Source organism: Chelon labrosus (genome assembly GCF_963514085.1).
Source record: "Chelon labrosus genome assembly, chromosome: 4".
In the NCBI taxonomy this organism is placed as follows: Eukaryota; Metazoa; Chordata; class Actinopteri; order Mugiliformes; family Mugilidae; genus Chelon; species Chelon labrosus.
In genome coordinates this window covers 26,525,449-26,546,995 of record NC_140340.1, presented here as the reverse complement: position 1 = coordinate 26,546,995, position 21,547 = coordinate 26,525,449, and the positions used below count along the sequence as shown (strand labels likewise).

At 41.6% G+C, this 21,547-nt stretch overlaps 1 protein-coding gene across 3 annotated transcripts in view; it reads right to left on the bottom strand.

The window, feature by feature from the left end:
* Positions 1-11,217, bottom strand: part of magi1b (membrane associated guanylate kinase, WW and PDZ domain containing 1b) — a 125,674-nt gene extending 114,457 nt beyond the window's left edge. For all 3 annotated transcript variants that reach the window (XM_084542763.1, XM_084542765.1, XM_084542764.1), the window contains exon 1: positions 10,430-11,217. In XM_084542763.1, the coding sequence (XP_084398889.1) occupies positions 10,430-10,727 (298 nt within the window). In that variant the 5' untranslated portion in view covers positions 10,728-11,217. The remainder of the gene's footprint in view (positions 1-10,429) is intronic.
* Between the last annotated feature and the right edge of the window lie 10,330 nt (positions 11,218-21,547).

The window sequence follows — 21,547 nt, the reverse complement described above, 5'->3', positions numbered from 1 at the left end:
GATGCCAACACTGGAGAGAGAAGATGGACACCAGTGACCTTTTAATTAAGACTCAATCCTTTCCCTGTCTTTGCTAATTAGTCTCCGCTTGTCTAATTAAGATGCTATCATTGAGCTGTTATATTTTATTCAATGTACTGGTTTAATGAAGGCTGCAGAGTAATGCAAAAATGAGGAGGAACTCTTTTTGTAGTTTTCATACAGTACGTGTGCTGACCTTTAAGAGCTCCTGTGCATAATGACCTTTAAGTTCCACTATCAGACACACAAACGCACACAGAGGGACAGTGTAACTTTATGCTGCCATGGTGCCGAGTGATACCAAGACAATCAAAGCAGCCCACCTGTCCCTGAACTGAATTGTGCTTTCAAGTTAAATATTCTGACTTGGATCCAGGGTTAGGTCAGGTTAAGGAGACAGATGATTGCAGCCCAAGGCCCGGGGCGGTGGGCATAAAAACATCTCTGTATGAGTCTGAACTGTTGATCAAGAAATGAAATGTACTAACTTGCATAGCTGCCTTATATAATATATTTTCAAAACGCATAGCTTCTTGAAACTGGTGGACTTGAAACACTACCATTCTGGATGTGCAGAACACAGGAACTGCCAATGTTGCATTCGAATAGGCAGAAAAATAGCTTTGTTGACTCTGTTGCCCTTGAACAAAGCTTAGGACCATCCTTCTTCTGGCTTGTTAGCCATATTTAGACGATAAAACAATCCAATTCCAACCTTCAAGCTGAAATCACAGCACAGCTATATTCTGTAGCTTAAGTGTAACGTGATTCTGTCCTAGTCTTACTGGGACACGTTTCGGTCACTGTCTCTGCTGCTTGTTCTATTGTTGTTGAAAAGAGAGAAACGTGAGAATGAGAGCAGCTTTGTTGGGAACTCAGCTGTATGAAAATACAGTATATGTGACCAGGAAGAATGCAAATACTGTAGGACATAATGATGCCATGCAAAGTCAAAAGGAGCATTCATAACCAGTTGAAGAAACATGTGGGTAAGCCTAAATGAAGAATAAATGTTTTTGTTCACCCATGAATAGATCTCATGAGCCAAAGCCTTGGAATCAGTTTTCCAACCAATGTTGGATGTCAAGTTTCTCTACTTAATCTTTTCTACTTACTCTTTGGCTGGAGTTTTAACTGCTGTCCATTTTTTCTTCACCTTTCTGTTCTTGTTTTTTTTTTCTATTTCAAGGTAAAAATAAGTTTTAAATAAGTGACTTAATCTTAATTGCTTCATAAATATACAGAAATCAGAGACCTGGACGCATCTATAACACAGGATTTGGAAAAGATTAAGTCTGTGTCACCACAAGGCTAATGGCCAAGAGCCTATCGGAAATTATCTGAAACTGACCCTGTTGTATTAAAGGTAAGGGTGACTGTGTGGTGCAGGCATTCTCATACTGTATTTGCAAACTATTTGCATGATTTTAAATTCCAAGTACATTATAAAGTGCTGTGTGGACAATCTATGACCACAGAATGAGAAGAGACGTCGGAAACATGTTCAGTTTTTATAGGCACATATTAACGGTCTCACACAGTCATTACAGAGGTGCTGATATTGAATTAGTTGTGCCTTCATCTTCAGTGTTTTGCCCTTAGAACCTGATAGAATCAAGCCCGCACATGCTCAAGGGAAACAAGATCTTCACCTCGTTTTATTTTTCTCTGTGTTTTCTAGCTGGCAAATTACAGTGTGAAGTAAACAAACGTAAAAAAGCTCATCCAAAGATCAATTTAAGTGCCTCAATTGAGACACAAAAACAGTTTGGGACACAAAAAGCAGATCTGGGCCAATGCTGAATGCAGTTTCAATCAAGTTAATTATGTTCTGTATTAGTCTGGGAAGCAACAGGAGGCAACAGTCAAAATTAAGAAAAACAAACTTTCACTTATAACTTTTTACGCCCTGGCTAATAAAAAAATATTGCCATTAAAACTCTAAATGTGCAACATGATCATTCAGTAACACACAGGACCATCACTCTATGCACAGCATAACCAGTCAGGTTTTGGATTCCAAGCGATCAAAGAACCGTTTGTGTGTGGTCCGCTTAAAGTTAATCATTTACTGTGTGTGCAACTGAAGTATGTATCTAATGAAAACAATACAGTTTAATGTGAGCGGTGCGAGCTTCTGCGGTAAGAGTCATGGAGTGAGTTCTTGGTTTTAGGGGAAACACAAACACAGCTGTTGTCCAGAGTCACACAGTCCAACACTGAGACAGCAGATAGTTTCTGTAGCCGTGAGACAGAGTGTCACTAGGCCATGAGCTGAAAACCAGTAATAACTGTTCTGGATAACTCGCTGGTTATTACTAAACATCTATCAGAGCTGAGAGGCCAATCATGAAGCTGAGGACACAGCCATTTCTCCCCTGCTATCATAAGAGATTACTTAACACCATTTGGTGTCCTGAAGGTGCCTGAACTAATAAATGTGGGGCACACATGCTCTGTCAGTTAAGGCTACTTCGGCATTTGGTTCCAGACGGGACAACTGCAGGTATCTTCGTAGTTTATTTGTATATTTGTAGTTTTTGGTGGCAGAAAGCCCCTGAATTAATAGATTATTTTTAGATTCCTAACTTTCATTTGTTACAAAGAGACACTGAGCACTAATAAGACAGTACCAGGCTGGTTGTTTTCCAGTTTCCAGTCTTTACGTTAAGCTAAGCTACGTGGCTGCTAGCTCCATCTACAACCTTCAAACGTACAAAGGCATCACTATTGTCATGAGAATTTTGAGCAAACTTTTGAAAAGTTGCATAAAGAAATAGGCACAAGTAAGTGCAATAATGCCTCACTGAATAAATATGCATCTGATGCTAAAATACTTCCAAGAAGACCACCACTGTTGGTTCATCAGCAGATGCATCACAGGTTGCTTATTATAAATCTTAACATTCAAGTTTTTCTCTTTATCTCATAATCCCCTCACAGTGGCGACTCCCCACACAAAGCCATCCTCAATGCTTTGCCACGCACTGTCATCCATAACTGCTGACCGGTTCAACCATTCTTTTCATTACGAGGCTTAAACAGGAAAAGGGACTGGGTGGGAGGACTCTGAATGTGCCCCTCAATAAGAGCTGCTACCATTCCCATATTCAGACAACAATAGGCGTGGAGAGAATGGATGAAGACTTGAGAGGGGAGAGATAAAGACGGCGGACAAGATGAATGGAGCGAGAAAAGATGAGCAGGAGGAGGAGGAGGGATGAGGCAGTGTGTCTTGGCAAAGCGTTGCTGCATAATTGCCAGTGCGAGAACTCTCCGGGAGTTTGGGTCTTGTGATGCCTGTTCACTTGCCCGTGGACAAACAGACAGACTCCCGTCTAAATCCTCTTAATCAAGGCTGGGCCATTCCCTAAACCTGCACATTCTCCCTTGTTTTGTCTGCGAGTGCATGTGAATGTGCGTGTCAGCTTCCCAAAGACTTCCCATTCATGGGATTTGTGTAAACAGACCCCACGGCCTCAAGCAGAACGGAATTAAAGGTAAAGAAAGGCAGGAAGCAGACAAGAGGAAAAGGGTCTGATGTTTCACGGAGAAAGATAAAGGATACAACCACACTTAGTACGATAACAATCTTGACAATTAGCTGCAACACCAACAAATTAACTCCATGCAAGCTTCTAGTGTCCTCCTCTTCTACCTCAAGAAATCAAACATGAGACACTGCATCTTTAAGGAAACAGTGTTTGAAAAGAACAAGCACTTCACAATGTTTCCCTGTGCAAAAGTACAGTCCCTGCTGATTTAGAGAGAACTTATAAAAGCTTCAACTTCTCATGAGACCTGCAGCAGTTTCTTAGGCACATCCACTTGCTGCTGGGTCTAGTCTCAGCCATATTAATAATGCCCACAGACACAAGCAATCCCATCATTTGGCTTCATAGTCATACTCGCTGGAGGCATAACCGCATCTCATCTGAGTTTAACAGCAGCAGAGCTGACAGAGAGACTTGGCCACGTCAGCCCGTCCGGCGCACACAGTTGGACACACACACTATAAACACACACTACTATAAAACTTAAAGAGCAAGTTAACACGCCGTCGTTGCTTGAACACACTCGCTGCGAAATGAGGAACCCTTCATAGCCAGACTCGGGCACACCCACCCTCCACAACAGAGACAAAACTGGATCAGGATGAAGAACAGGCTATTGGAATGTGTGGGTAGAAGGGTGTAAATATCCTCTATTTAAAATTAATCTTCCTATTTTCTCGGTGAACAACTGGCGAGGTGTAGTCTACAGTTTGTCCAAATCCAACTTGATGTCTTTTTAGTGTGTTTGATGTCAACCAGCAACCTACAACTATTTCCATAAATAAGACATCATTTAAGACATTCACATGCTCTGAGGTTGGAGCATCCCTGTACCTCCCAGCTGAGGGATTATGCTAACCAGGCAGTGGGACTGGCAGTGTGGGAAAACGTGAAGCCTTTTTGAGTAGATTTGTCAACTCGTCCTGCACTTTGGCTAGGTTAACAGCTGCTTTACCGAACCAAAGCAGCCTCACGTTAAGCTCTGGGCTTGTGTTTCGCTGGGTGCACTCATAAAGAGCTAATCATTTCTTGGCCTGACAGATGGGGGAAAAAAAGCAAAGCGCAGTTAAATAATTCTGACCACTGAGAGCAGTATGTTGACAGATTCTTTAGAGCTGGTTTGGAATTAGATTGAAAAGGGTTCAAAGCGAAATTTGGAATGAGGCTGTGCCCACTTCCTTAGTGGTAGCTAAAGGATCAATAAAAGCAAGTGTTCCCTTACAAATCCATGTAAAACTTTTAATTTCTCGTAAAGGCTAGTCAAAACATGAGAACAATAGGGCTTTTTCCACTGCAGATACCTGCAGGCCTTTTTAGGGTGGCCTGGACCTGTGTGCAAGTTCCAATCACAGGAACTACCCCAGTCTTCGTAATTTTAGGGCACCTGTGCACCTTCTGACCAGTCATTAAGAAATATACTGCAAGCAAATGGAAGCAAAATGATCACGTCACCTGGTGAGATCAGTGGATCCTACACCACAATGGAAAGGTACAAAGGAGTTCAAATTAGGGTTACTGTTTAAAGGTTCCTGCCTCCAGTTCCTGCAGTGGAAAAATGCCTAACGCCAACTAATGATCCTATCAATCCTAATGCTCCTTAGGACTTTTTGTAGGAGCTTTGTGTCTCCATTCCTCAAAATACACATTCCTCTACAGGCACATGTACACAATTTGAGGAGAAGGGACGAGAGCACCCTTCAAAGGCAACTGCCCCACTGCCTTCCCTTGGCCTACTAAGCTCGCTATCGCAAATTAGTCGGCCTTTCTCCTCCTCTGACAGACTGTGTAACTGCAAGTGCCAAGTGTGACCATCTCCCATTCACACTCAATACAACGGCCTACACTTGAGCTAATTAAGAAAAGAAAGACAATTCTTCGGCAAACAAGAGGAAAGGCTGCACGCACGTGCATACGAACCGCCTTAGCGGGATTACAAAGAGAACTGCATTAGTGAGACAGCATTTCATGGTCTATTTAGCTGTTAACTGAGTGTCCCTCCAGTGTATTTAAACACACAGCTTAAGATGAGCACATAAACACAATTTCAGCTCAAAGTAGGCAGGATGCTTGCACTGTACACATGCAACTGTCTAGCTCTCACTCTCTCTCGCCCTCAGCACGCACACAATCACATAAATAAATAAACACACACCCTGAAATTAAAGCCAGAGATCTTTCCCAAAGCTGGCTACAAGGGAGGAAGTGAAGTCGTTCCACCGCTGTCAGAGAATACAAAGGTGGAAGAACGGTTGGGGCGAGGAGGGGTGTCTAACTTCCTGCTGAGAGAGAGGAAATAAACACTTCCATATGCAATCCCTGCCAGCAACACTTACACACACACACACACACACACAGAGAGAGCCTGGAGTTAATGCAGTGACACGGTGTTGTAAATTTGAGCAGGAGGGCCCTAGTTAGCAACTCGCGCTGCCATGTGAAAAAGAGAATATTTTCTGCTTCCGCAAATTTATAGCTAGCGAGGCCTCGTTCATCACACCAGCTCTGTAATATAACGCAGCTTGGAAAAGAAATACGTTCCTCCGAAGCTGTAGTACACAGATTCCTGATTGGTCGGGGAGAGAGAGATGGCTGTTTTTTTATATATTTATGTGAATGGGATTCAGATTTCTAGCGCGGTCACGTGCAGCTGAGCCTGCGGACTAAAGCGACCGACACGCAGCACACCTCCTGCCTGGGGAAACCCGTGAACTCTGGGCCACTGTGCCATTTTTCCTGTCACACAGACACACACAGAGATTTGCGTGATGATCCCTTTTAAACCTAAACCATCCCAATTATAATGTAAATATGCAAGACCACAAACACGCATAGACACTATCGTATTTACAAGCCCAGAAGCCCAGTGAGAGTGTGACACTAGTCTGGTCTCAATCTGAAACCTCTCTTTTGTGATTTTGTGTTTGCACAAGCATGTGTTTGTACGCTGCCATGTGTACTACCAGCAGTCTGTTAGCATGTGGAAGAGCAGGTCATCGTCTTATAAAGATTATCCATGAAGAATTTCCAGGGCTTATCAGATTGTCAAAACGCAAATATCTGTTTGCAAACTCTGCATGCCATTTCGGTCATTACAACACATCTCCCAGTGTGTATTAGCATTAAACATTAAATTGCGTTGAGGTAAGGTCAGTAGCTGCTTGTTGAGAGTGCATGTCTATGTTTGCATGTAATCCTCCTTAATTACATAATCTAGTTATACTCCACACAGCATCTGCCTGATCGGCGTGCAATGAAGTGGACTTATCGTGGCATGGGCTCGGCAGCAGAGCCAAGGGTGTGTCTTCTGCAGAGTAAATGTGTTGTGTGTCTCGTTCTTTTTCACCGATACTCCAAGTAAACATCACAATCTCGGCAGTAGAACTAGTCATAGCTTCTTATCAGCTCAGACTAGGAATGTGTGTGTGTTGTGAGGGCAAATTTTTCATGAAATACTAAGGTTGTGGGGCCATTGTGTCATTACGTGGGCCTTCTTGCTGGGCACCACAACTTTTTAAGGGTTAAAATCTAGTTTTAGGGATCCCAGATACATGGACAATGCCAAAGTGTCCCCTGAGCAAGCCACTGAACACTAAGTTACTTGGCAGTGGTATATGATTGGGTGTGCCATTGTATGAACACATTATGACTGTAAAGCGCTTTTAGTACCAACAGGTAGAAAAGTGGAGGTACAGGTTATTTCAGAGAAAATGTCCTTACAAAAATAAAAACATCAGTCTGTGTATCCAAGAACGCTAAAGAAAGGCAATTGGACTTCAGAGTCTCTCAAAGATGTTCCGCCACTCATCCAAGTAGCTTCTTCAGTTCTTGAGTCTGTGTGTGTGAATTTGTGCTCATAGGTCTGAATGGACATCCCAACGTAACACTGTTCAGCACATCTATACAAGCTGGCAGCAGCAAAGGCTTCGTGTTATCAGTGAGCCAAGGCACTGCAGCAGTACCTCCCCTCACATCTCGCTTGATTAAAGTGAGAAAATGGCACAAGCTCTGGGTAAAATTAGGTCACTTAGATTTTTACAGATGGCCCTTGTTGCCAAGCATATTTTCCCAATTAGGGCTGATTAGGGAGGGAAATTCCCAGACAGCGTGAATTATTAAAAACTTGAAATGGAATCCGATCACGTGACGTCGTACGACAGCGACACCCGACATTCCCAGAAGATGTCCTGGAAAAAAAAAAAAGAGGAGATGGGGGGCTGGGAGCCCAGAGACTTCTGATTGGTCCAAAGTGAGAAGAGAGTTTCCTCCTATTGTTTAAAGTCATTACACACTGCAGAGAGTGTGGGAAGTTTCTGCATTCGCAGTGGCGATTCCCCTTAAAGTGCTAAACTAACTGACAGGACGCTTTCCTGTTTACATGCTCAACAATAAGAACGGTTCAAGAGGGGTCTCCAAAAATGAGCACTCAAGAGACAAACTCTTAAAAAAGAAGTCCGCCATTTGGCACTACGATTTATTTATTGCTGTGTTTGTCCCGCAGAAAAAGTTTTGTCAGAAAACATTACCATTGGAAGGTCCCTGCACCCAAACACTGGTAAACAACACGAGTGTCAAATCAAGTATTTGAGGATCTCTGAAAAATTAAAGTAATTACATATTTTAATGGCAACTTTTGCCCTGACGTAGCAATTACAACAGAGCTACAATTGTAGTCTGTACCCTACAGCCTCCTTAATGTACCATATTTTCTCTGATTAGACACCCGCTCTGCACTGTGTGGGCGGGCACAGACTGAAATGACTGCCGTGCCCTGGTCCCACACTGATCTAATGGGTTTTACCTCTACTAAAACCCTTTTCAAATAAGTCTTGTTGATGACACATAAGGAAACACAGAGGTGTGTACAGTGTAATTAAGCCTATTGTATATGGATTTTTGTGGACTGGGACGCTTCATAAAAAAGCCTTATTGTTATTAGTAGCGCTTGTGCTTTTTTCTTCTCCCTGAGAACAGGCCTCCACCCATCTTCAACATGAGAGGACATCTAAATAGAGACAGGGATTTGCAAGCCCATAGACTTCTTTAACTTTAGTTTTTCCAAGTTCGAAAGCACAATGTATTTCCAAGTGTCACGATAAAAAGAAAGTTAAGGGGAAATGCAATATTCTTTTGAAATGTAAACACCATCTGAGTGGTTCCAATTCTAGCATTCCCAGTTAAGACGTGGGATATGTCAATGTCGGCCGTGTTTTAAGAAGAATTCTTTGGACATGTATAAAGAGCAGGTGGAATATGTATCTCATTTGACCGGTTTCACCACAGTATTCAACCTATAGCCTCTTGCCTATATATATGTCCTGGTGGAGGAACATTATCAACATGTCTTTGGATACGCGCAAATATGGAAGGTGGAAGAAAAGACGTTTGCATGGTTTTGTGAAAACTTTGAAAAAAATCCCGATATCTCCTTTTTCTGTATTGTTTAGAATCAAAATAAAATATTGCAGAATCGCCCAGAATTATTTGAGCTGATCACAATCCTTTATACTATGGTTTAGTGCCACCAGGGCTTAGAATCAGTGTCTCGGACCACTGATCTCAAGGCGTTTAACTTCCAATACAGTAACAGGAAACAGGCACAGAAAAGTAGCTGCTCAACACAGCTGAAAAACAAGCATTTAAAGAAATGCCGTAAAAGTTTGTCAAAAACAAGGAAAATCATTATTTGTATGATAACTTATCATATATTCTCTTGTAGCACCTTTGCGCAGCACTTCTGAACAAGCCCGGCCAATAATGCTGCCAGCAAGGAATGGTTTCAAATATGTGAAACCGTCCTTGAAGTTCCTTGTGTCTTAACAGGGAGTCGGTGTGGCCCAGGCTTGCTCCGAGCATCCCTTCAGCAGCCCGTGTTGCCACGCTGGGAGCCTGTCAGAGTGGCTCAGTGTCAAAACACGCCCGGCCCTGCTGAGTCAAGCTGACCATGAACTGGCCAGACTAGCGTCACGGGCCGGATGTGCGCCTTTGCGTTAGGTGCCTGATGTTTCCATTCCTGTTCCAGAAAACCTGCCAGTCTAGCCTGTTTGAGGAGTCATCCGATACCGTGTAGCAAAACACACACTCAGCTAAAGAAGGGCAGATTTGTAGATTAATTCGTATTAGGGCTGGCTTTCCCTCAAAGGTAAACCGAGGCCTCAGAAATGACTCTTGCAGACCTAATACAAAGAGTCCAAGTTTAGCCTAATTGGAAAAACGGATAACCTTAATCCATCTGAAGACATGAGAAGACTGACACCTTTAAGGGTTATTATTCCAGGTTTTGCATGTCTGGGTTTCTCTGTAATGGGCTAGTAAACGCAAACTATTTAGAAATGATTCCTTCAACGCGTGAAACATTTCAAAGGGCAGAGAGGAACATAGAAGAAAACAGGGAAGCTGAACAGACAGTGTGTGTGAGTCCGTGTTGTTTCCATCTCCATGGACCCGACAGGTGGCTTTTCCTCTTGGGAGGAACGTGCTCACACCCAAATACCATTCAAAAATCTGCCCATTTAGCGTGGCCTTGCTCTCCCACAGGTGTAAAATATCACTGTTTCCCGACGTTTTAGCATACTTTAAAGTTAAAAAAAAATCTATATATTGCCAGGTAAGGTTTATTTTAACACGATTTTAATATCACTGGTGAAATTCCACACTAATATTAATATTTAAAAGTTTCTAATTAGATTCAGTTTTGAGCATATGTTCAATATTTGCGAGCCGAATTAAAGACTGTTAAGATATAAAAGCTTTGGCACAAAAATCTGACCTCTGACATATTTAGCACACTTAGAAACAATAAATTGGTGAAGTTTGAGCGGAGTTTCGCGTGTGCCGCCGCCTCTTCCAGCCCTTACCTTGCCTGACAGTTTTCAACCTGACGGGACCTTTGCAGTTCTGTATCACGGTCAGCACGTCGTACAAGGGTAATCCAGAAATCGAGAGGTTCTCCACCTCCAGCAGCAGCTCCCCTTCGTTTAATGTTCCACTTTTGTAAAGCACTACATCCTCGTTCACCGGCCCGATGTAGGCGAACTCCCCGTTCTCCGCGCCGCCAAGCAGAGCAACGTTCAAGTCACCGCGGGCATCTTTAGACACGGAGCACTCGTTCACCCTGGAGCTCCAGTGGCTCTTCTTTACCACGGGTTTGGACATTGTGAACAGTTAGGAGCCGACACCGACAAGCGGGCGAGCTCAGGAACAGTCACGGCAGCGGTGTCCCTCACAAAGTAGACTTGTATCCGAGCGAAGCGCAGCAAACTTTCTTGCTCTCCCACAGAAACATGAGTGCCTCCGACAGTGTTGTCCCACCGCTTTCACCAGGTGAAGAAATCAAGCCATTCCTGTAGGCTCTGGAGTTAGTGTGCAGATGCTCTCCTCATCAGTTTCTTGACATGCCTGCACTTTAATCCTCCTTCACCGTTGTCATTTCACATATGCCACGGTCCACCTCACGAGTCGTGTTCACTTGTAAAACCCTTAAAAACTCACTTTAAATCGTGTTTCTTTCTTTCTCCGCTTAACAATGACCGTACTCTATCCACCCCGTGTCCTAACTTTGACTTTACCGGTAGTCGGTGGCGTCCTCGGCTCCTTTAACCAGGTACGTCGCTCTTGAGTGTTTAGCTGAATCTCATTCCCACTCTAGACTCCGCCGTGCTGCTGGGAATGTGTTGCTGTTCATGGTGCGTTCACTGGCTGTCGGAAATGTCTTCAGTTCCACAAATTACCCGCCACCGCCACTGTGGGTGTATGTCATTCACAGGTCATGCCATTAATAAATAAAAAAATAAAAAATATTTTGAAGTATCTTATTGTTTCTAAGACCACATTTAATATAATAAATATATTGCCTAAGTCTGATTTACGTTAGATAGTAATGTGATGCATTTTAGCAGAACCGTTTCCACAGTTGTTTCAATTTGTGATTTAAATTATTTTAAATAAATCAAGTCTTAATTTAGTGTTAAACAATGTTAGACTGAGTTTATTGATCCTGTCAAAGCAGACATATTTAAATTGTATATGCAAAATAATGTAGAACCTGGCTACTATACTATGGTTTACTATACTATATTATAAGAGATAAGATAATCCTTTAAATTGTTCCACAGTGGGATATATACTATATAAATGTATCTGTATACATAGTATACATTACGGGTATTTACTGTATTGGTATGGTTTTAAGTGAAAACATAATTAAGTTTGAATACCGGAATTCGGAGCATGCAAAGAGCACACAAAGGCAGCAGTATTTCAATGAGCGCATGCGTGCTGCCCGTAGCAGAAAAAAAGCTATCTTGGATGTCCCTCTTACATAGAAGAGCTTCTGGCTGGTGACATTTTCAGGCTTTTAAACTGAATACAGATCTAGTTAAAATTCTCCCACAGTGAATGAATGAAAATGTGCTGCACTGTCTCTGTGAGATATTTTCATTTCAATATTTTGCATATTTTCCTCAGTAGGGATTTATGTAAAGAACTTGGACTGATACTCAAATGAATTGTTATTTAACAAGGATGCCATTGATTGTGACTCAACTGCTACTTCGACGATGACCCAGGCAGAGTAGTCATTGCTTACCCCTGCGACCCAGCCAGTCAGGGTTCCGGTATTTCAGGTTAGGCAGGTGGCACGACATGCTTTCATGCTTGCCTGAAACTAACCCCTCTCTACTTTCACGCATGGGTTTTCCCCTGAAGCAAAAATACCTACGTTATCAGTTGTATCCATTACGTCATACTCAGATTTAATGTGTCAATAAAATGCAGAAGACTATAGACTTTTTTTCTGACCTCCAGTGATTGCAGTTTCAGACTTACACACAGAAACATTTATCATTATTTTAATTAAAATGATAATTATATTGTGTTTTTATGTTAAAATAATTATGTTTTCTGCAGGGTGTGGGGGGAGGGAGAGTCAAAAAAAAGATTGACAGAAAGAAAAGATAACAGGTCATAACTGTTAGGGCATAATATAAGGATTGTTGTAAATTAGACCATAAAAAAAAAATCAAAAAAAAATCAGCTGCTTGATGGGATCAGATGAGCTGGGCCTCCTACCTGGAGAACAGCAAATGAGCAGTTTCCAACCTAAATATAACAGAGAAAGCGCTCTCGGTCCTACGGGAGGAATAAAACATTGGCCTGCCATGTGGAAGGGAAATAGTAAGTGTATTTCAAGTTTGAGCCTTAAAACTTCTCCTTATCTTTATCCATTATCAGCTGCTCATACATGAAATGCACGGTTAATATTTGTTCAGTTCAGTGCAGGACCCTCCAAGGGAAATTCTCTAGCAAGCGAGTGATGAACAGTAAACATTAATATAGAAATGTACTTAAAATGTAATGCAAGACACGGGCGTCATGAATTATGAACGTCTTAATTCTTCTACAGAGCGCCATTAAACTAAACAACCCTAACTCTACATTCCTGACTAGCCCATAAAAAATGCATTAGCCGTAGTTAAGCTGTTAAGAAATACAAGAAACAAAAAGCCTAGTCCTTACGTTGAGAGAGTATGAGACTTATTCTGTACTAAAAAGGACGATGGGGAAACCTGCAACTTGCATGTCAAGCTCTGACAAGTCAGCAAGGGTCAGAAGTTCTAGTAGGCTAATAATTAAGTAATTTTTGGATGGTAGCCAGGTCCTGAGAAACAGCACTGTTCTGTGCAGCATTTTTGACATAATAGATAAACCAGTACAGTACATCCTGATCATATGACACGCACTGGGCTTAAAGACACATTTTTTCCATACACATTGTATTGGAAAGTAGTCTGTAAAACCTTTATCTGATAATCTCCAGAATGACTCTTTTTATTCTCAGATTTCTATTCATTCTGTTCAGGAACATTTGTAAAGCTAAGCTGATCTGTTTGATCTTATATATGTGTCAGCCCAGGTGTATGCTCGCAGCCAGCTCGACTGGAAACTCTATAGGTCCAAAATAAAGAAGCCTGAGGTAGTCCACTTAAAAATGACATTTTTACTGCTTTACTCTACGTGCCAGTCAGGAGCTTTTATGCAAATTAATCAGGCGGCATCTTTGATAAAATTGTTTTTCTATGACATGTCTCACACTGTTCATTGCCTGTACACCAGTGTGTAGCTAAACACTGACTAAAAAGTAGGTATTCTTAACGTCATTTTACAGTGTGTCATTTCTTGGAAAACGATTGGAAAATGCTGATGACTCATCTTGCACTTGTGGGCATTTGCGTCCAATAAAACGTTTTCTTGCATTTTTCTGTCCCACTCACACCCCGGGGTCTCTCCTTCACCAGAACCAGTGTCCATTCTCTGCTCTAACATGTGTGGATGGATCCTTCTCAGGCTATTCTACCTGTCCAATAAGAACAGACTGAACTTTTAGGGAGCAGCAACCTCCCCTTTGTTTTTCATAGGCATGGCTGTGAGGGTGTCAGGTTGGTTGGTCAAACTCTAATACAGACTGAAATTTGCTGACACCTATTTGAAGGATAACAATGAAATTTGGTGCTGACAGTAGCGAAGGAATGAATTGTAATCATTTTGGTTCTGATTCCTTTCCTAGTGCCAATACTGAGTCAGCATTTTGTGTTTGCCACAGATGTAATTTTCTCACCAAATACCTGTAAAACAGACATTGCCGTCAGCGTCAGTTAAGCTCTGGGTTTAGTGCTAGTTTGCATGACAGTAAACATTTTAACTGCCATACATCCTGCATATACGTCAGCACCATTATGTCGAAGAGCAGCATTGCAGAGCTACTGCAGTGATGTACTCGTCTCTTTAAATTTGCAAAAACTAGGAATGGTCACTTCTTTTATCAGCCTTGCACTCCCCTGGTATTTGTTCCCTGGTATTAATTTGGTTCACAAGGCTCGGGCTAATTACCCATTTCCACTTGGAAAAGAAGTTTCAGAGTTGGAGCCTGAGACTCGTTGTATGTGTGTTTGTGTTTCCATGGGTGCCAGTAACTTCTACCGTGACCTCCAGTTGGAGGGCCGGTCAGCTCCTCTGCCAGCTTCCTGTCACACAGTGTCACCCAAATCAGATCGACATAGGCATGCACGCTGCCACGGGGCCCAAAATTTCCTATTCCCTTTCTGCCCATCCATCAGTATATGTCAACGTCTTGTTGCTAGCATTTGCTGCCTCTCTATATTTCAGTGTCATGTTCTGTCTGTCTTTCACTCTGTAATAAATGTATATCATTGGTGCTGAATCAGTGAATATGTACAAAGACACAGCTGCATTCAGTAGTCAATGCTAAACTGCACGAGGTGCATACTTCACAACCACAGCTTTGCCCTCAGCTTTTACTACATGTAGTGGATGTTAATATTATAGAACCAAACTGCTGTCTTTTTACAACCATGCTTTATAGGTTATGTAACATCTCCAGTGACATACATGTAGTACTGTATGGCATCACAGGACCTGCATATTACACTCAGCCTCACTGCCAGCATGGATCTTGAGGAGTAACACAGAAATGTCAGGACTTGGAGAGCTCTCATCAAAGCAGAGCTTTCATGTTATGGCTTGCTGCCATTGAGCTTCAGTGTTATGGCAGCAAATGTAATGACCTGGTACCTGGATGAGAATACTATGTTTATCATAAACTACTATTAGCCACCATTTCCATTCACTCTGCACAATGAGTTTGGGTGTTCTGCTGACAAGTAATGATGGATTCAACTTAATGGCCAACAGTAATAATGTAGCCTTCAAATCTGACAGCTGCACTTGCACATGATTTCGGGGGCAACACTCCAGCAGATCTCTACTATTAGTCACTTTCATGATGTACACAGTGGCTGAAGCTTCCATCAGTTCCCTGTCTATATGCATCGTGAACACAGGGTAATTTTTTGTGACATGTTTTTGATAATTATCAATACTGTACATTAAGATCACATGTGGTAGATTTTTAGAACACTCTGCAACTCACCTTGCTAATACGTTTCTTACAGTAAGGCATGTGACAGGCATCAACTTTGATTTATGAAGACCTAAATATATCGATCATACTTTACGCTGACATACATGTTTGAGCTGAGGGCGGAAAGACATGAGAATTTAAGAAAGCATTTCACTGGATGAAAAATGTGTGTACGCCCGCCCCCAAGTGCTAGATGAGCCAGTGCTAGATGAGTCAGAAAGAATACCTAAAATGTGACCTTTTTTTGTCAGTGCTGGACTACATACTGGTGTATAGGTACATATAGTGCGAGATGTATTCTAGAAATATACTTAAAGGTTGATTTCGTGTTGTCTTTAAACTGGTCCTGTTAGTTATTATGTGACCCAGACAACTGTTTGGCTAATGCTCAGTCCAACTTGCAACCAGTAATTCAGGGAAAACTGCTTTTAGTTTTTGTGCTGGTCACACTTGTAACACATTAAAGCTGAACACACCACCTTTAAATGTAACCTTTCTTGTCTGTGTCCTGTTTGATTGTTTAGTCATTTTTTAAGTAATTAAGTAAGTGTAAGTGTACTGTTGGCATCAGAGATTTTTCTGATTTAAATAAAGCTTTAATGAATGAATGAATGTCGCTCAAGGCCAATGATGTTTTTATGATGTATGTTTTATTGAAATTAGAAGCGATGAAGTTCTCATCTCAAAAATGAAAACATTTAAACACATCCAAGTCTTTTTAAGGAGTTATCCTGCAGAAATAATAAATATGTCAGACCAGGTGATTTTGGTGATAGGTGACAGGTCGTACTGTATTCATCTGTATAGGATTTTAAAACCATTGTTCAGGCTCCATGTTTGTCCCACAGTTGCAACATGATCATTTACAATTCACACGTGAGACTGATTGGTATAGAAAGGACGCTGATGCCAAACTAAGAAAAACAAAAAGACATTAATGAAAAGAAAGAAAGAAAGAAAGAAAGAACATGTTTTAAATTAACTGGAGCTGTCACAGGATGTGACATAATGTGTCGGGGCCTGACACCTGACCTTTAATCACATCCATCCTGGATGGAACCTCTCTCCTCTCCTACATCTCAAGCTTCCTCCCTTTTGGAAACTTCCAACAGCTTTCCATCTGACAAGTCTCATCTCAATCTTTAATGGTTTTGCTATCTTTGCAGACTTTTAATATATGAAATGACGTGTTGTATATAAATATTTTACTGAACTCCGTTTCATTTTTCATTTTAAGGATCTCAGATTTGGTCAATCTACCCTCAAAACCAGAAGTCTTTTTTTTTTTTTTGTGCAGGTCTATCACATCTCATGCTTTGGTTAATGAAATCAGACATCAGCGTCGCAACGCCCTCAATAGGAACAGAATGTGTTCTGATGGATAAAACCTGACAGTGCTGTGTACATGTACGTGTGTACATGCAACCTGCAGGCCTCACATTACCTCGTAACATATGTGGCGTGACGTTGTATTGATGCACCATTTTGCAATTCTGAAAGGCAGCATCTGCATCATTCATAAGTCATTAAAACCGTATGAAACCTTTCTGAGGTGCATCATAGCATAACTCCCAGGGTGGCTCCCCACATTGTGCAGCGAGCAGGATTCTCTCGAGTCATGCTAGCTGACCCATGACTTATCCGCGCTCATCATTTAACACAGGCTCTGTAAATGAGGAGGATCATTTCTCTGCCTTAGATGTCACTTTAATCTGTTTTACCTCTGTGCCCTGATAAAGCCTCATTCATCATAATAACCACAAAGCGTTGGAGGGAAAGAGCGAGCGAGTAGCAGACTGAGAGAGAGAGAGAAAGAGTGAAATCCTTCTTTTAACTAAAGCAGCGCTGTAAAGCTTGGTGTTGCCCTGGAAGATTAAGCATGAATGGCTCGGCACAAAAAGGCCATCAGATTATGTGATCGGACCGCAGAGAGCTGTCACATTAAAGCCAATGACACAGAAAGGAGGGGCGAGGGACATAGCAGGCACTTACAAAGCACTTGGTATAGTTAGACGCACTCTGTTGCACTGTAAGATCTCCTGTACTAACAAGAGCTCTAAACTAAAATCTATTCATCTGAAATCAGGAGTGAGCAATGAGAACTGAGCTTTTTAACAAAGGGCCAGCCAGGAGAGGAAAGGGACTCTGAGTGAGTTGTACACATTATTCAGCACATTAAATGGCCTAAATTCACGTCAGCACATTCTCAAAGCTGGCTGCGATCCCCAACAATAAAACATCATCTGGATCTGGATTCTGCAAATGTTTGGCTCACCCGTAACATTGATATAGCACAGAACACACCCTCCAGTCCTGCTCTTCTCTTTATGCTTGGGTAGCAGGAACGGTGACAATGCACTTCCCTTCATTCTCGGAGAGATAAAGAAGCATGTCATCTGAATATTTGTAATTGCATTTTTATACTTGTAGCCGGGGACAGTTGTATATAAGCCCTTTTGGGATCTGCCTTGAATATACAGTATATACTGTGAATAATTCCGTAGGAAGGTGTGTTTGTTTTGTTGCTCCAGCCTGATCACTCAAATCCACACACTTGTAAAAAGTCATCAAATGAGGTGCTTCCTCTGCATTCATCGCCTCCCCGCAGCACTCAGCACATCTCCCAATGACGCCTTCAGACGCGTAACATATGGGTCATTGTGTCAGCAGCATGCCGCGTTGCCCTCCAAAGCTCCTTCTATCAGTGGGAACCCAGGGAGGATCATCTCCTTTTTTGGATTGGCAGTTGAGCAGAGTTAAGTATCATCTTTTTTATCTGCATTTTCAGAGCCTCAGGAAAGGGACTGAGTGTATTCAGATGAAGTCTGGTGGACATTTGTACTTTTATGCAAGTAAGGCCTTTTGCTTGCTGCCTTGGACTGTCTTGTATAGAAACAGGTGATAATCCTTGCAAAGCCATACATTTTGAAATGCCTTTATACAGGTGTTGAATATTGATTAACATTGATGCTGTATACAGCTGCATTTCAGTATAAAAACACTGAATTATAAAATATTAGCCAGTCAGCTCTAAGTCTTGTGGACTAAGGCCTTAGGTGGTTTACAAGGTTCATAAGTGGAGTCTAAGTATTTCAAGCTCGAAATGCTACAACTACTATTTGTTCTACTGCTTTACAATAGTAAAGTAAAATAGTACAATTGGTTGTATAAATGTTTGATAACAGGTTAGCCAAATGCATACTATGCTGAGAGATAATCAGTAGCTGTTCACCAAACCCAATAACAGAAATCTACATGTTTATATTTATAAAATACTCTATGTCTACTTTAAACATTACATTATGACTAACTGCGAGCTACTTCCTGATTGCCCTGACTCTTAAGTGCAGTGCTCCTACATCCTCCATCTCCAAGCCTGAAAAGAAAGAAAGAGACAAAAAGGACAGAGCAATGAGATAGCGAGCGAGAGATGGTGATGATGCATGATGGTTAGCTGGATGTGGCTGGGTCAGGTCACGTGTGTCATGTTAAAGCATAACTGAATAATTCAAAGCAACTCAACACGATATGTGCTGCAGACTGGAGGTTTTCTTAGTTCTCTGAACAGAAGCAAGTAAAGTCGACATTTCAGGGTTCAGGCCCAGCTGCGCAGGCTGTGGATGTGTTCTATCTGATGTTTTACATCTTCTTCCATCTGCTAATGGGGAATATGTGAAGAGCAACTTCCAAGTGCCATCTACAGCTGTCACTTAAAAAAGAACTAATTGCCTCCGCTTTAACAATGCCTCTCTCCCACTTAAAACATGTTCTCAAAAGACGCCACAAGGGGAACAATTTAAGAGAAAATACCAAAGAAGGGATTGTGACTAGAGCAGTGTGCAGTTCAATTCACAGATGGATAGTTCAAGTCAGGACCATATGAGCTGCCCAGATTGCACTCTGTGTTCTTCCTCTTGCCTTAAGCAACTGCTTAGTGCTTCCTCCTGATTTCAGGAGTGATTACTTGAAGATGTTTGGCCCGGCCACACGAGATGGGGTTCACCTCATTCTCTCTCATCTCTTTCCTCTCTGTGTAGCGGTATGTTTCCAGTTATCAGCATTGAAGAAGGCTGCTCGGGGATCTGTGGACATGGGTAGAAATAACTGCTAATAAAATACAAGGTGTGCTGCAGTCAAGTTAGGCCAGTTTTAGAGTTCAAACGCCACACAGTAAACACAAAGACAAAGAGGAGGAAGAAATTAAAAGGAAGTAATGAAAAAATTGTGACGGAAACTTTGTATCAAACAATCAGAACATTCTTTGTAATCCTTGATCCAGCAAGTGTCACCTCCACAATTAAACCAACGGAAAAAGATCAGATAAATTAGAGATCACTCAACCAAAATGTTCCTGCTGGCCTGCTGACGTGCATAAATACTGTATGTGGTGTAATTTAGTTAGATGTCATTCCTGTGCAAATCTCATTCATTTTATACTGTTTTGATATCAACATTTAACATTTTATTCTGATGGGCCAGAGGTGCCTACCAGCACTTAACGTATTTACTTCCCCAATGTCAACATTTAGAAGTGGAAAATGGCACTTTAATGGTGCAGTCAGATCAGAGACCATAGAGAGACATACCCTGCTATTAGCAGATTAACACTCCTGGTTCACATCGCAGAGTTTAGTTAGTGAGAGGCTTTGGGGTTGACCTCTAATTCAAGAAATATAGTTCTTCTTTTTATATGCTGAACGCATTAAAGCAGAAGAGAAGGAGGGGTGCGGTTGTGGGAGAACAAAAATTAAAATGAATGACACTGAAGAAGTGTTTCATAAGGAGCTGTGTCATTTGAAGATTTTGTTGACAGCTGTTAGCAATGCTGCAAGGGTTTGGGTTTATTAATTCTGCTCACATCTTTCCCTGTCCCAGCTCTTCCCTTAATTTTATCTTACGTTAAGTATATATAGCTGAAAGGATAATGATCTAGTAAATTAATTCACTGATAATTATGGTGGCATGAAAAAGCACATGTCAAACGAGCAAAACTTAGAGACAGGATGAGAGATCAGGATCACAAAGTGAAAAGTGTGTTTTCACTTTGACCACACCCATCTCTGGATGTATTCTACAGTAGAAATGACTGGAATATAACGCTTTCTTGACAATGCATGTATTTGCAATTCCCACATGGGCTATGAGCCAGTACAGGCAGAGTCTTGAATAAATTGCTCTATGTGCAACCAGACAGTGTCTGATATCCCACTCCCACTAATTATCAGAACAATAAGACCTCACAGAGCAAATGACTGATCTCATTGTTTCTCTCTGGGAGGAATTACATCCTAAATAGTTAATGTGATGTGTTTAAAGACAGTAGCAAGGGGAAAAAATAGTTGACAAAAAAGTGTTTGAAAGGCCAAACAAAGCTGGAAGCAGGTTCTTCTTCTATTGAATTCTGTGTTGTCAATACAGTTGGGGTAAAAATTTCTTCTTCTTCAGAAGACTCCACCATTTTGTGTCAAAGAAAAGACATTGTGGGGGATGTTTATGGTCATATGAGAACATATCGGATCATTTTGAAATCTCCAATCAGAATCAATTCAGGTTGAATAAATATTGTCCATGTGACTCATATACAGACTAAAGGGCACTCTTCTTCTTCTGTCCCGCTCTCAGCCTTGTCGGCCTGGAAATACCTGTCACATTATCACACAGCGGCAAACAAGGCTTCTATTGTGTCCAGGTGCTCCTTTGTTTGCTTGACTCAGCTGAGCTGCTTGGTGGAAGCCCACAGACGCAGGCGTATAACAGTGGCCTTGGCAGATTCCTCACCCTGTCAGGCGTGACTCCATTCCCCACCTCTGCTCTGTTTGGATTTGGTGGGAAACTACCCAGAGAGTCCAAGGGCTCTAGTGATTGGCATCTACAAATACGTGCTCTCCCTTTTTGTTGCTAAGCGGTACAGTAGCAGCTCTGTTGATTTTACGTTTCATGTTACAATGTTTATGCTCCATTTCAGAGTTTGCAAAATGTGATATCCTGCTTCATTTTCTTTAAATCTGTACAGTTTTTAAACATAATAATGTGTACA